The 16,677-nt window shown below is 41.2% G+C and overlaps 1 protein-coding gene across 1 annotated transcript in view; it reads left to right on the top strand.

Annotated features, from left to right (window-relative positions):
* mxd1 (MAX dimerization protein 1) overlaps window positions 1-16,677 on the top strand; it is a 47,679-nt gene that overhangs the window by 9,507 nt on the left and 21,495 nt on the right. Inside the window, exons 3-4 of the mRNA XM_034171235.1 lie at window positions 4,335-4,672; window positions 5,282-5,381. Coding sequence (XP_034027126.1) covers window positions 4,606-4,672; window positions 5,282-5,381 — 167 coding nt within the window. The 5' untranslated portion in view covers window positions 4,335-4,605. The remainder of the gene's footprint in view (window positions 1-4,334; window positions 4,673-5,281; window positions 5,382-16,677) is intronic.

The raw sequence follows: 16,677 nt of genomic DNA, 5'->3' as shown, positions 1-16,677 counted from the left end.
AGCTCCTATGAGGCATCATGGCAACCAAGTTGAGTCGGCACATGAGAACACATGAGCACAGCTCAGACGGACACTGGACACAATACCAGTGGGTTGAAGCACCAGCTTCTGGTTGACTGAGCTTTACACCAGGACTCAAAGACCAGGCAGACCAACCTGAGCACAGCCTGGACTCACTACAGGAAGGCCTATGACTCAGTGCCTCACACATGGATAGTGCTTGGCACTATACAAGGCTGGCAGTGCACTGATAACTTTCATCAGGAACTCAGTGGGACTGTGGAAGACATCACTGGAGGCCAACTCCAAGGTAATCACGCAAGTCACCTTCACGTTTTGTGTAGGCCTCAACCCCATCAGCCAACTCATCACAAAGAGTGGTGACAGATATCGATTCAGGAGTGAAGGAACCATCAGCCACCTCTTGTACATGGATAACATCAAGCTGTATGCCAAGAGTGAGTGAGACATTGACTCAGTGATCCACCTCACCAGGATCTACAGTGAGGATATCAGGATGTCATTCGGATTTGGTAAGTGTGGCTGAATGGTGGCAAAGAGAGTGAAGGTGATTTGGACCTAGGGGATGGAGTTGCCAGAAGGCAGGATAGGGGACATACAGGACAGCTACAGGTACCTGGGAATTCCACAAGCCAATGGGAACCATGATGAGGATGCAAGGTCAGCCACAACCCAAATGCCTTCATAAGGTGCTGAGAAGCTAGCTCAGTGGTAGGAATAAGATCTGAGCCATCAATGCATACGCCCTACTAGTCATCAGATACCCAGCTGGGATACTAAGTTGGCCACAGGAGGAGATGGTTGCCACTGATGTTAAGACACAAAAACTCATCACAATGCACTGAGGTTTTCACCCAAAGTCCAATACCCTGAGGCTCTATGAGAAAGATGCCCCCCCCAAGATCAGCTACTAAAAGAATGCCTCAGACAGCTGAAGACAGACTGATAAGGAACAAGAGGAGGAGAAATGAAAGACCTAGCCCATTCATGGCCTGTACCATTGACAAATGGAGGAAGTGGTTGACATCAAGAAGACCTACCAGTGGCTAGACGAGGCCGGCCTAAAGGACAGCCCAGGAACAAGCCCTAAACAGCAGATTCATCGAGGTAAGAGTCTACCACAGCCAACACGACCCAACTTGCAGCCTGTGCAGATGTGCCCCACAGACAGTCCCGCACATGGTAGCAAGATGCAAGCTGGGACAGTGTACACTGAGAGGCACAACCAAGTGTGGGGAATCGTGTACAGGAACATCTGTGCCTCATATGGATTACAAGTACCTAAGGGCTGATGGGAGATGCCACCAAAGGTGGTTGAGAATGACAGCGCTAAGGTCCTGTGGGACTTCAAATTCCAGACAGACAAGCAGCTGCTGGCCAGCCAAACATAGTGGTGGTTGACAAGGGAAAGAAGACCGCAGTTGTGATCGATGTGGCAATCCCAAGGAGCACAAGAAAATCAAGACGTACCAAGGGCTGAAGAAGCAACTGTAGCAGATGTGGAAGGTAAAGCCCAAAGTGATCTCGGTGGTAATAGGAGCCCATGGAGCTGTAACCCCCAAACTGGAAGCGTGGCTTCAGCAGATTCCAGGCACAACATCAGAGGTCTGTACAGAAACCTGCATGATTAGTGAAATTTATTTAATACTTCGTACAAAGCCTTTGTTGGTAATGAAACTTGAAGATGCCTCCTGTATGGAAAACTAGTGACATGCATTGCTCAGGTGAGACTTTGGCCCATTCTTTCTACACAAACAGTCTTCAAAACTTGAAGGTCCCGTGGACATCTTCTGAGCTCTGATCTTCAGTTCTTCCCCTAGATTTTCTATTGCATTCAAGTCAGCTGATTGTGGGCCATTCTAGCAGCTTTTCATCAAGAAAGTTTTGTAATTGACAAAATAATGATAAATTGTCTACATAATGTCACATTAACACACGCAAGGGATTTTGGGACAAACTTGAAGCTTTCCAGAACCTGCTCTTTGCTGAGAATTCACTGGTCATCCATCCTATTTTGTTAATCATATTTTTGTTAAAGAGTAGAGTTAATCAGCATATTATAGAATCACATAGTTCAATGTTGCCAGTCTGAACAGAATTGTATGTACCTGATTTCAGTACAGTACATGCAGAAACATAAAATTCTGTATCTTAAAGGGGATTTTGACTAGTTAGATGGGTTTATCTCCAGTGTTTCCATGGTTTTCATTATGAACTCATCTATTATGTCTTTGGGAAACGTTTTCTGTATTTTGTGCTAGGTTGGCCCTTTAGTTCATCTGGTGTTTCATGTAATGGTTGGCCTGAAAATTTGTCTTTGTCTAAATCATTAATTAACGTGTTAAGTTGTGAGGGGTGCTGTTTCTGCGGTTTCAGTATTTTCATGATGCGATGTTCTCCTTTATTTCTTTTTATTTTTTGGAAATCTCTGAGGGATATTAGACCAGACAGGTAATTTCATACAGCTTTTCCTTAAATTCACTGGGCGGTGAAAGAACAGAAGAAAATTATTTGGACACATTGTGGTGGTGTGCAACTGATGTGCACATTTAAGTCATGTAAATCCAACAGCCTTTTCTCTCTCTCTGCTTCATTGTTAGCCAACCTGTGAATTTGTTGTTAACCATCAAAGTTCTTGTTTGTTCAGTACCAACAATGGTTTGAGTGGTGCTTTTGAAAGTGTTTCAGAGATGGCAGATATTTGAGCTCTTAAGTAAATTTTGGACACCTTTCTTTATTAAAAAAAAAAATTGGACACCTTTCTTTAAAAAAATAATGAAGATAAAACCTTGTAATTCAAAAGGTAATTGAGATCAAATGAAAAGGTACAGAATGGTCACGGGGACCCTTTAACACTGTTTTCAGAATGAAAAATCTATCTCCATATTTTTATATCCCTACAACTAAATAAATAAAAACGACAGCTCCACTCACTCTGTGTTGGATATTTGGCCTAAATTTCAAATTCCTTTTTCTTAAAATAAAAAGTGGAACCACCTGATTCTCAGCATATTGTGTGTAAATGTACAGTATTTTCTGAACTCTCAGATTAAAGAAAGATCAAAGCAGGTGTTAAATAAAATGTCAAATACCAAAATTAGTATTTTGAAATTTGCACATATTTGTGTGTGTGTGAGAAAGTAGACCATAGTTTGTCTTCAGTTGCAGCCTGCAGATTCGATAAAATTGCATATGATTAAATACACACAGGGTATAACTGATGCAAATACATGACGTTTGTTTTATATATATTTTACATTGTGCTAATGGAAAATGTGCACTTTAAATTTCTACGCTGTCATTCAATAAATGAGTGAGTGAAAATATTTGTATGGGCGGCTTTGCTTGAGCTGCTGCCCCCGCGACCCGACTCCGGATAAAGCGGAAGAAAATGGATGGATGGATGGATTAATTTTAATCCAAAATCTAAGGTCCATTTTGTCTCTGTCGAGGCTTGGAAAGATTTTTTTTTTTTTTGGGGGGGGGGGGCACTCGGATTTCTGGAAGTACACAATGTACACAAGCATGCATCTGTTTTGTGATTGGACGACCAAGATTAGAACACCAATAGAAAGTCGGTGTATGAATCTGGCCAATAGGTGACGATGATATCCGACGAACAACACAGGAGCCAATGACTAATCACCGCAAAACAGCATGGCAGAGGGGCGTGTCCGCCGTCAAAAGCGGGCGTTGTCACTTAACTCGTGGACTATTTTGGGCCAATGGCTGTGAAATTCTTCAGGACGCGGCCAATCATGGTTCGGGGGTTTGTCGGGCGGAAACTGCGTCCATTACGCTGTCGCATAGCGCTTCAAACAAATGTATATTAGAACCAAAATGGCTGAAAAAGACAACCAGTTTCAGTCATCGCCAGCCCCCTTTGTGGGATTGACAGGTTGTTTGTCCAATAGAATTTTACATAGTTGTGTCCAGTAGCCAATCGTGGATCGGTACCCATAATCTTTGTGGTAAAGTACAGTAGTTAGCCGTCGTTCAGATCAACAAGCCGCTATTTTGGAAGCAGTTTGACAGTCACCTTAAGCCGTTTCCAGCGATAAACCAGCCAGCAGCACAGACTCGGAAAGCTCGGATGACACCGTCAGTGGAAATTTAAGAAAAGCTAACTAGGAAGCTAAGAACCAACCAGCGCTTTTTGTTTTAAAAAAATTGTAGTCTAGTCGAGTTAGCATAACTTGGCACATTTGACTTCCTCACTTCGCTGTATTTCATTTTTTGTTTTTGCCAAACCTTTCGTTTTTAATCCCTTCATTTTCCCCCCACCTAAAATAATTACGACGGCGCGTCTTGAGGAAAACGTACATTAGCCGCCGCTATAACGTTAGCATCATTTTTTTTTGTCGGCGGCTAACAGCCAAAATTAAAAACTAAAAAGCAAAGAAGCAGACGCTTCATCATAACTTTTACCGAGTCGTTACGTGGTCGGTTAGCCTGCCTCTTTAACGTTACTGTCGGCCTTTCAGAAACCGTCAGCTGAAGGTTGTTTACAGCCACGCAATCCCAAACCGGATATTATTTTATTTGTTGTTGTTATTATTGTTATTTTCCGTGATATTGTTGAAAATGGCGGCGATCGGAATGGTGCAGATGTTGATCGAAGCAGCCGAGTTCCTCGATCGCAGGGAAAGAGGTAAAGTACGAATGGGACGTGAAAGATTGCTAATGTAAATTATTACCATATAGGCCGTTCAAGGGTGTTTTTTAATGCAGGAAAACAATGCAGAATCCAGCAGCAGAGGATTGTTATTACTATTGTTTTTTTGGGGGGTTTTTTTTAACTACTGGGCCATGCATACTGCTGTTTTTGCAGAATGCTCCACTGCGGTGTTGGAAGGTATTTTGAATGTGCATATTGCATAAGCACATTTTCATCGTTTTTTGTTTTTTTTTTTTGTAATCATCGTTTTTTTTGTAACAATGAACACGATGTGAGAAATGTCTTCCACATGCTGTCAGATATGCAGACATTGTTTTCACGGAGGCCCCTCCTTTCCTGCTGTTTTAGTTTATTTGTGGGTTTTATTCCAGTTCAGGATGACATCATTGTCCAGGGTGAGGGGAGAAAATGCTGTAAGAAAACCTTAAAGTGCATTCATGCACATCAGCATAGATGCTCCGTTGAAGCCCCCCCTCCAAAGAAATTGACATAAATTGTGCAGTGTTCCTGTTTCTTTTTGCAGTGGCTGCTGTCATTGCCTCATATCTGGACACGTGACCACTTTTGTTTTTCTGCTTGCAGAAGCCGAGCACGGCTATGCTTCCATGCTCCCCTTCACCAGCAGCAGAGAGCTGGAGAGCTTAAAGCGGAGAAGCAAAAGCAAGAAAAACACAAGTAGCAGGTAAAAACTACAATACCTCTGCAGTTCCTCTGGTTTTTATTTATGCATGATTACACATTGGTGCTCTGCTGGCCTGCACTTGTGCATGTGCTCAAGTTTATAGTTCTCCACTGGGGGCAGTGCCACATACAGTACCAGAAATTACAGAAGCCCTGAAGAAACAACTGAGTGTTTGATAATTGATGTACATTTTGAACTTCTCAGCCTTCTTCATTATTTTGTCACAGTTCAAGACTGTCATACAGGAGAAATTATATGTTTGTAGGAGTCGGGGTGGATGTATGTACACATTATACACATTTGTCTTTGCAGCTCAGAGGTAAAAATGGCCTCAAGCCAGACACTACACTAGAACCCAACCGATATGGATTTTTTTTGAGGCCGATGCCCATAACGATATTTGGATTAAAAAATGCAGATAATCGATAAATCGGCTGATTTGCCGATAGCCGATAAATCAGCTGATATTATTATTATTATTATTATTTTTTTTTTTTTTAAATGAATAAAATATTATTTTTTGGACCCTTAACAAAAAAAGTATGAGCTAAAAACTGAAGCTTTGTCCTCATATTGATTAACTTTATAACAGAGAAGAATTTTCAAGTTCAAAAAATGCAAATGGAGCAGTTAGGGGGCTATTCAAACAGGCCAACTAGTAAGATATCGCTCCTGAAAACGATCTTTGTCATATCACGTGAGGTAAATCTGCCCTACGATTAGATTTTGGAAAACCATGTGACGGAGAACCAATTCCGATTGGACACTCAACATTGCGCATGTCATCATACATCTTCTATGAGGAGTACCAAGATGGCCAACGGTGGATCAAAAGTCCGCAGAGTTAACTTTTCAGCAAAAAAAAGAAAAGAAAAAAAGCTTCTATCTCATGTCATTAAAAAGTTATTTACAGTTTAGTAAAGCTTGGTCCCAGCCATCATATACGACGGCGTCGGCCCCAGAGGGTTCATGGCGAACGGCAGTAATTCCCAGAACCCTTCCGGAGGACCAGTGAATCTGAATGTTTCAACCTCTTAGCAGTAAACAAAAGTTTTTCATGCTAGAAATAAGGTCTACACAACGTGGGCTTAATAAAAAGCGTGACCGACGCAATGATGCACATTTGACACATTACTACATAAACTGAGTTAATCAAACTGAGTTGAACTGAAATGAGAGAAATGTGGGGTGAATGCAATCGCAAAGTTATTACAAACAACATCCTTATAAACTTACTTGTATGCTTTTGTCAGCCGATCAGTGCAGTGTGATGGTGAACTACTGGGGCTGGTGATGAACATATTTAAGCAGGGGTGTAAGCAGCTCTCAGTTGAATGGAGTCAGAGCTCCATCTACTGGACAAACAGTGCAAGGACATTTTACATTGCAGACACAAACATTATTTCAGCAACTGTTCTGTTTATGAGAAATTATCGGCGTTCTATCTGCAAAATTTTGGCCGATAGTGAGTACTTTGAAAAGGGCTTATATCGGCCAATAAAATCGGCCAGCCGATATATCGGTCGGGCTCTACACTACACTAAATGTGTTCATTATGTCAACAAATAACTTCATATAATGTTGTTATTCTGTTGTTAGATTCCAATTTTGGAAACCTGTCACAGTGAAACATGTTTTTTTTGCCTCAAATGGGCTCATCTGCGCACACAGTGTTGGCTTCTCACTGAAAGTGTTTCACCACACCTGGAGTGAAATGTTGAAGTATTTTTACGTTTTTCCTGTGGTACAAACATACACACTTGAAAATTACTCCTAAACATCCATTGTGGATCTTTAATCACTGCTACTTAAGTGTTGCACCAGTCAGTTTAACCTGGCTCTGCAGAAATATTCAGCCTGCTCTGTGTCTCTGTACACTCACAGCCTTTTTTTAAAGCACTTTGAAATGTACAGAGCAGCCATTCCTAAACTTAAGGACATCGTGGCCCACTTTAAAATCTGAAAGTCTCCTGCAGCCCACCCAAACCGAAATAGCAACGTGGACCTTCCATCTCCACCCAGTGGGTTTACCACCCTCAGGGGGAACCCATGGTTGGCAGTGAAAGTTGAGGTCCTCGATGGTCCAGACCCAGGCAGCAGAGGCTAGCTCTGGGGGCATGCAATATCACCTCGCTGTGGGAGAAGGAGCCGGAGCTTGTGTGGGAAGTGGAATGCTACTAGTTAGATCTGGTGGACCTCATCTCCACGTATAGCCTCAGCTCTGGAACCACTTTCCTCGATAGTTGTTTTACCTTATTCTTCTCTGGAGTTGCCCAGGGTGTGAGGCACCAGGCTGGTGTGGGAATACTCATGACTCCCAGGCTGAGTGCTGCTATGTTGGTGTTTTCTCCGGTAAACGCGAGGGTCGCCTCCCTGTGCCTTTGATTTGCAGGAAGGAACACTCTGACTGTACTCTGACTGTTTGTGCATATGCATTGAACAGCAGTTTAGAGTATTGAGCCGAAGGTCAGAGATTGATTTTGGGATTGTATCTTCTGATCTGAGGCCACATGTTCTGGGCCCTTGGGTGAAGAGAGGGGCAGAGCTGTCACCTGATCACCATCTGGTGATGAGTTGGATCAGAGGGTGGGGGAGGACTTTGGACAGACCTGGTAAGCAGGCAGAATGGGAGAGGAAAATGGGGAACCATCCAAGCTGTATACAGTAAGGATGGGACTCTGTTGACTTAAACTGAGGAGGTAATTGGGTGCTGGAAGCAGCACTTTGAGGAGCTCCTGCATCAGAATGGAGCACCTCCTGTATTGGAGACAGAGGTGGAAGCTGGTGGGAGATCATCAGCAATTTCTCTGGTGGAAAACACTGAGGTTGTAAAACAACTCTACAGTTGCAAAGCCCTTGCAGTTGATGAGAAGCATCCAGAAGTTGTGTGCAGTATAGTGTCATAACCAGAATACAGACTTGAAATGCACATTTATTTACCAATTTATTGATTCTGTCATATCGGTTCATAGTCAGTCTGGTGCAGCATTTCTTCAAGGCACATTTATTCTCCTGTGCTGCTGCACTTCTGCATCTGTTCTGGCTGATGTAAAGAAAAGAATCATGGGTACTCACATGATGCAGAGGTTTGTTTGTTTATTTATTTTTATGCATTAATCTGCACCACTGCTTCATAACAGTCCATCATCTGTGCTGCATAGTAGGCTTGAACTGTGATGAAATAAAGAAGAAAATGAACAACTTTTGATGTTTACATCCAAAAAGACAGTTTAATCTCAGCATAAAGAAACAGCATGCTATGGTAAGAGGATGAAAACACCAAAGTCGGCCTGGCTGCAGAAAGTGTAGCTCAATTTGAAAGTCCAGATATGCACAAGCTCTATTCCACCTTTGGAATGTGGGCGTAGCTGAACTGAAACCAGATATAAGGTTTTGTTTTGTTGTTTTTTTCCTTGTTTGCTTTGTGCAACACGGTGACTTAATGGTTATTTAGCACTGTTGCTTCACAGCAAGAAGGTCATGGGTTTGATTCCCACCTGGGGTCTTTCTGTGTGGAGTTTGCATAATCTCCCCATGTTTACATGGGTTCCCTCTGTGTGCTCGAGCTTCCACATCCAAAAAGACACGGAGGTTAGGTGAAGTGAAAACTTTAAAATGACCATAGGTGTGCACGCAGGTGTGAATGTGTTTGTCTATAGGCGGCCCTGTGATAGACTGGCATCCTGCCACACGCCCCATGAATGCTGGGATAATTGCAACCCCCCCCCAAACTCTTAATCGGTGTAAGCGGGTACAGAAAATGCATGGATGTTTGCTTTGTTGCATTAATTGTTTGAGTTTGTGTTTGGTCGCGTCTTTCCACTCTACAGTGTTGAAGGCGCTCCACCTTTTCCGGTGTCTTCAGTCAGACAAAACTACTGCTTCAACTCTGTATTTTCTAGAACTGTATGCACTGCTGCCTCCAGTGGAGGGGAAAAAAGGCAAGCCATGAGCACGCTGAGCACAGTAGTAAACAGACTACGTTTACATGCCGTTAATATTTGGGTTAAGATCAATATTCCGGTTTCTGAATCATTAGGAATAACCCGTTTACATGCTTAAACAGACAGTTACTCCTTTATACATGGTCACTGGTATAATTTGGAATATCCCCATCTAAACAGCGACGCATGGACGCACAGAGAACGTCATGACGCAAATATGCGTCATTTCCGTTTCTTCTTGTTGTGATTTGGCGCTATATAAAAAAAAATTGATTGATTGATTGATTCTTCCTCTTTCTACTGTCAATAAAAGACATTATGTCTTTCACGATACTAATGAAGTATTCGGTTTCCTCCTCACTAAAAATTGGTGGTGCTGTGCTGCCGCGTTTGGATTTCACCATACTTGTTTACCTCTGTTTCTGTGGTGTCCGGTGGGTTGCGCGCCGCATACAAGTAGTTGCCGTACTCAAAAGACCAAGATTCCTTGCGGATAGGACATGCGCAGAACACAAAATAATGTTCCTGTCTATGGGGATATTCCGATGCACGTTTATATGACCTGATATTCGTGTTAGAAAAGGAGTAACCTAGGGGTCATATTCGGGTTTTTGTGGGTGTTTACATGGTTGTGCGCAACTGGGTTATTGCTAATATTCTGGTTATGAAAGTGTTATTGGCTGCATGTAAACATAGTCACACACACAGATCCAGCACAGTCACTTGAACACAGATTCATCATCATGTTGTGCGTGTCAGGCTTCACTGTGTTAAAATGATCAACTGAGCTGATCTTTCTAACACTGGAGTGAAGGCTGTTCAGTGTAACGTGATGTGAATGCATGAATGTATCCCTTCTGGAATCAGGTCATGTGTTGGCATTCCATGTTGCTCTTTTAACATCGTGTTTGACAGCAACAAACATCTGTCTGCCTTAAAGAGACCATACATCCAGTCAGTGACGCTAGCCTGCTGAGGTCCCCTCCTGCACGGCAAATCATTTCTCACATAATTCCAGAATCATATCAAATCCATGAAGCTTAAACGTGTGCGCTGTGACATAATTGTATTTTATGTACTCGACTTAGCTTTGGTCATGTAATTGTTTGTGGGATATGTTTTGAAACAATGTTACTGTTGTTTGACGGCAGATTGTGACAGGGTTTTTTTTTTCTGCATGAACACATCTTTCATTAGCCATTCGTGTTGTATCAGTTTTTGTCTTTCCTATGGAAGAGCAGCCGTTTCACACACACAAATGCATTTTTTTTTGTTTACCAATCTGTTTTTTCTGTCAGATTTTGTTTATGTGATTATTGTGAACCATTTTACAACTCTACAGTGAAAATTTACATATTTTTCTTGCTGTTTCATTCTGTCACTGCATTTTTAAAAATTTATTTTTATTTTTATTTTTTTGCAAAACAGCCCGTACACCTTCTTACTTGTCATTCGTCGATATTTTTGCATCATTGTGTTAATTGCTGCACTACTCGAGGGTAAGTTTTACTCTCGTTTGCTAAAAATGTTGAACTTTCCGTCCTCTTGTTTGTAAATGACCGATGGGACTGAACGAAGGTGACAGATGTGTTGCGTCGTATTGTTGTGATATTCTGCCTTTGAGTGCAGAAGAACTTTAACCTACTCCATCAGGTAAAGGACTTAGATCAGGCCCTTGATCAGATAAACCACGAGATGCCCTCCAGTTTTGGAAGTGCTTACCCAGATTTTGTGATTTGACATGGTACATTAGCATTTGTTGGAAGATTTGATGAAGAAATTTTGTCTTTTTTGGGGGGCAATAACTATGTCTTGTGAAATGTAGAAGTGACGATCCACATTTGAAGTCTTTCATCCCTCCAGTTTCTGTTGTGGCATCGTGGATGTGATTATTGAGGGAGGGGAGTCACTGTGTGTTGGTGGGAGTCTCTCCTTTCTGTGAACCTCCCATCTACATCCTCTGTTCTTACTCATTTAGCAGCTACTATGTGTGTTGTATAGATGGAAAGTCCCCCCTGTCAGTCTTACACACACACACACACACACACACACACACACACACACACACACACACACACACATATATATACAGTGCACGGTAAACATTATAAACGTGAACATCCCATCCTCATTGAGTTGCCAAATGTAGTCTGATCACCTCGCTGTGTTTCCATTCCAGCTGAAGGTGACTGAGGTGCCGAGGCATCATGTTCACAGGCACGTTGCGGTAACGATACAGTTTAACGTCACAGTCGTGCACTTGTTACACAGCGCCAGAGAAAAGCAGCACTGAACAGTTGTTTATACATTTCAGTGATTATGATTTTTATCTTCAGTAATTGCGTTGGTGTACTTTTGGTATGATTTTGTCCCCAGAAACAACATGAAGGGACTTTGTGTTGATTTAATATTGAATGTGGACCTGAGTTTGAATCCCACTGGTGCCACCTGTCTGTGTCCTTGGACAAGACATTTTCCCCCCTGTCCATATGTTTGTTTTTTTTTGTTTTTTTCTTTCCTTCTTCTGGCAGAAAAGGAGTTTGCATGTTCTCCCCGTGTGTGTGTGGGTTTCTTCCCGGCATGCCGGTTTCCTCCCACAATCAAAAACATGCTTATTTAGGGTCTGCACCTTTCTCTGCCCCTGAGCAAGGCAGCATCTCCACATCTGGAGTTGGTCCCCTGGTGCCAGACTGTGGCTGCCCACTGATCCTAGTGGTTGGATTCTAACTGCAGTTAAGATAGGTTAAATGCAGAGGACAAATTTCATTGTATATGTACAGTTGTGCTCAAATGTTTATACACCCTGACAGAATTTTAGATTTTATTTTTTGGGGGGGGTGGGGGCACATTTTTCAGAAATGTGAATGATGACACAAAAACTTATTTCACTCATGGTTAGTGGTGGGTGAAGCATTTATTGTCAAACAGATGTTTCCTCTTTTTAAATCATAATGACAACATAAACTATCTAAATGAGCTGGATCAAAAGTTTATACGCCTGTTCTTAATACTGTGTGTTTTGTCCTTTAACATCAGTGAATCTTGGAGTCTTTTGTGGTCGTTGTTGTTGAGGCTCTCTGATGGTGAAGCTGCCACTGAATATGTCTTGGGCTTTATTTACATCAATTACGAAGAAATACACACAGTCTGGCACTCTGTGGTAAATCTGCATGGAGTTATGCAGCTTCACGATGAAGTGGTATCGAGGAGGATTTTCTTAAAAAGAAGACCTGTAAGTTCAGCTACAATTTTCCAGAAGGTACATCTGACATGAAAGCTTAGATTTGATCTGTTTTTATGAAACAATAGCCTTCTCCGTTCTACTCCACTATGAAGCTAAGAGTGGTGATGCAAAATGCAAAATTTGCACTATGTACAATTTCTCCAATCACAGACACATAAGCCTATAACTTCTTCTGGGTTGTCTTGGTGTGTTTCCTCACTGTTTTCCTTCTTGCACAGTCACTCAGTTTTTCAGAACTGTTCACTCCATGCAGGTTGTATTATTGTATTATTTAGGTTGTTTGTTGTTGTGTTGTTACGGGCCAGTCCTAGGCCTACTTGTGCTTATTCTTTACACCAGGCACATTTACTTTAATAATGTGTTAATATTGTTAAAACCTTTGTGCCAGGAAATTGTTATTATATTGGTGCACAATAAATCATGGCTACGCTGTGGCTTTCGATGTGTGTTGATAGATCTCGATACACTGTCAACTTTAAAAGTAGATCTTGGTTCAAAAAAAGGTTGGACACCCCTGTCTTAGAGTAACTGTTAGGTCATTTCACCACAAAACAAAGCATATATTGGAATAAAATGCTCAAAACAGCACAGAGTCCTCCACAACAGTTAGCAGCTGCAGTTAGCGGGCAATGAGTTACTGACGTTACAAGAGTCTGGATCAGCTCAGCCACTGTCAGTCAAAGCTTCCACACCCCTCGTCATGCCTAATTATATGGCTAATTCACCTGGTTGGTTTCCATTTTGCATGTCCACTTCAAGCTCGTTTGCTGTTAATTCCAGTGATGAAAGTTTTCCGGAAATTACCAGAAATTCGGATTTTTACTCACGTGGTGAACATTTCCAGATTATTTTTGACAACATACGCCAAAATCCATTCATTCAGTTCATTTCAGTTCCTCACAGTTTACTTTGTTGTGGACACTAGAAGTTGTGAGCCGTGGTTTTCCTGCAGTAATCATGCATTAAGTGGAGATAAAGCTCGCAGCTGCTAAAATGCTAACACCGTTAGCATACAGACGTGAGTTTAACTCTGCGAGTCAAAACTACAAGATTAATGAGTTTGAGCAATGGACGAAAATTTGTCTGAGGTGAGTGAGTGAAAATAATATGTGACGTTAGTGCTCTGCTAAAGTTTATCAGCTAAATTAGCTTTTTAGCTGCAGCTGATGTTGAACCAGGCACTGTCGAGCTGAGTGTTCAAGTTTTTATTTTTTACCAAATAAAGCTACACAGTTTTTTAATTTTTACTGCAAGAAAAGTCTTCAGTTTAAATAACTTAGATTTTTATTTATTTAACTATCAAGTAATCAAAGAAAATGGCACAGTGCTGTTTCATATGTCTTTATATTTTAAGAAATATATTTCTTATCCCACAACAGAAATTTAAACATTTGCTGAATGAATAAATGAATCTACCATTACTACATGTAAACATTACTTTTCATGCTATTTCATTTGTCTAAAAATAAAGTTTTCTAATGTAAGAAAAGTTTTTTAACTTCAAAATGTACAGTAAACAGAAATTAATATTGAAGTAAAAACACATTTGTAAGGATTTTAAGGTGGCCAGGAATTTGAAAAGAGATTATCAGTAGCTCCAAAGCTTCTGCCAAAACTAGGAAAACAAATTTGTGCCATAAATACTCCTATTGTACCATTTGAATTAATACTGAGAATCATTATTTTTGAGTTCTTTGAATTGTCATTTCTTTTACAGGGTAGTTTGCTGAAACCACAATGTATGTTTTTTTTTTTTTTTTTTTTTTTTTTTTGGATTAAAGGCTGGTAGCACAATACAATTTGTGTGAAAAGACTCGGGTGGGAAAAATTGATATGACCCAACAAAAAATTGAAGGTTTTAGAGATTTTTTTTGGTGGGTAAATAAACCAGAAAATGTATCAGAATGCATCTGACATCTCAAATTTTTCTGGGGGCAAAACCCCAGACACCCCGCCCAACTAGGGACCTCAGGCCTTTGGCCCTTGCCAAAAATTTTCAGTTTTTTATTTTCCATGGCCCACTTTCATCACTGTAATTCCTCCAATTAAAACTCGTCAGTGTATTAAAATTCGCTCAGAGAATGGGCCTCTTTGTCGCTCTTTGTTCGGTTTTTGCTTTGTACTATTTTCCGCCCTGAAAATTGTAAACAGTCGCAAATCTGATACGGAAGCCAGACTGATTGTCATAGTAACGGTCTGATATGGAACAATATCAGACCGGAAATCAACCAATCAGAGCACGCGTCGCATCGTAGCTATATAATAAACGTGCTTATTTCTGCTCTAAGGTTGGACATTTTAACATGGACTTGAATGAGAACCTGCTCACTTTTGGAGGCAGTTTCAAGTGGCCAATCAAGGAACTGCAGATATATATATATATATATATATATATATATATATATATATATATATATATATATATATATATATATATATATATATATATATATATATATATATATATATATATATATATATATATATAAGAGAGAGAGAGAGAGAGAAAAAAAATTTGGCAGCGTACCAATTTGTCTATCCTGGGTATTGCAATATGACGGGTTTTGGGTTCCTCACACTAATAGTGAAGGACATCCAAAGATTGGTTCTTCCGACCTAAATCTAGGCACAAATTCCACAGGTATTTCTAAATGTCTCCAGTATGGACCACTCGCTTTGTGGATGATAATTGGCTACAACCTGCAGGCTGCACCATGTAATGTACGATAGAGGTGCTCTTACTGAAGTAGTACCTATTATTTTTAATATCAACTGTTAATTTTGTTTTTAAAGGGTGTTTAGATGGTGTTGTTGACTGGAGGTTGGTGGTGTCCAAGGGCAGTGTCATCTCACTTAACTGGGATCATTTCATTGTTTTCACTGTTGTGCCACCATTGGCTGTCTGGCCTGCAGAGGTATGCACACAGGCTGGAGGGGGGCCAAGTGGAGGGGGCACCAAAGGGAGTCAGTGAAAGATGATGATACCCCTGCTACAAACACAGAGGCATGATGCTATCTGCAGATATACCACACCGCAGTCAGTTTTAACATCCATTCCACTTATTGTGGCACCGATCTTCCTCTGCAAAGAGTGGCTGAAAAATAGAAATATGATAATTGTAAGGTTTATTTCAAATCAGTTGTGAAAGTGGTGACATGCATGTTCTTAATCAAGATGTGTGTCACCTAAGGCCCTGGCTGCTGCAGAGCTGAGCATGCAGAGGCTATTCTGGGAGGTGGGGCCTGGGATGGGGATCAGTGGGTCAGGTGAAATTCAAACACTCGCTGAATATTTAAAAAATAATAACTAAATAAATAAAATTCACTGAGTTAATTATTACAGACAGTGAAAATGTTGAGTGAGATACATGCCCCACAATCAGAACTCACCAGCTAAGAATGCTGCTATTCAAAGTGAGCAATGAAAATGGTGAATATTACTCAAATGTGGTGATTTTATTTGTGTTTTTTAAGGCCTTTTTTGCAACATAATTTTTTTTAATAAACCAAGCAACTGAAGCACAAAAAAAGAATAAAAAATGTGTGTGTGTTGGGGGGATTTACCCCATGTGCACCGTCACATGATAGTGCCATGAATGTTGTGCCCCAGTCTCATATAAGGTCTAGAGCAAAAACCTCTGGGAAAGGGAATGATGGTTTTGGGTGCGGTTGCCTGCATGCTGTAGTGCATGAGTTTGGAATCAGTCTGCAGCATGTGTGTGTCTCAGTTACTGTATACGTTCCCTCCCGGTATGCCTCCATCGTTACCAGCACTGCAAACACACCGGATCATCAGACATTATGAGGGCCCAAAGTCGACTTACAGCACTGCTGCCACCGTTCACTGATTGTGGTTACTGTTACTATGTTTACCGCCGGCCTCCTTGCCATGCTCTTGAGGAAAAAAAAGAAAAAGCACGGCTTTCCTCTGTAGAAGAAGCCTCAGGCATCAGAATATACTTGTCCTTTTTCTCTTTTTCCCTCTCGCGCTCCTTTTTGTCAGGCTGCTCATGAACTCCCACGCGCATCTTTTTCTGCCTCGTTCTGCAGTGATGGCACACAAGGATGGGAAACCTTAACACTGTTCAGTCGCTTGCTTACTGCCATT

Source organism: Thalassophryne amazonica, chromosome 5, assembly GCF_902500255.1.
Source record: "Thalassophryne amazonica chromosome 5, fThaAma1.1, whole genome shotgun sequence".
In the NCBI taxonomy this organism is placed as follows: domain Eukaryota; kingdom Metazoa; phylum Chordata; class Actinopteri; order Batrachoidiformes; family Batrachoididae; genus Thalassophryne; species Thalassophryne amazonica.
Note: the sequence above shows the minus strand (reverse complement) of the source record. Positions and strands in the feature narration are given on the sequence as shown.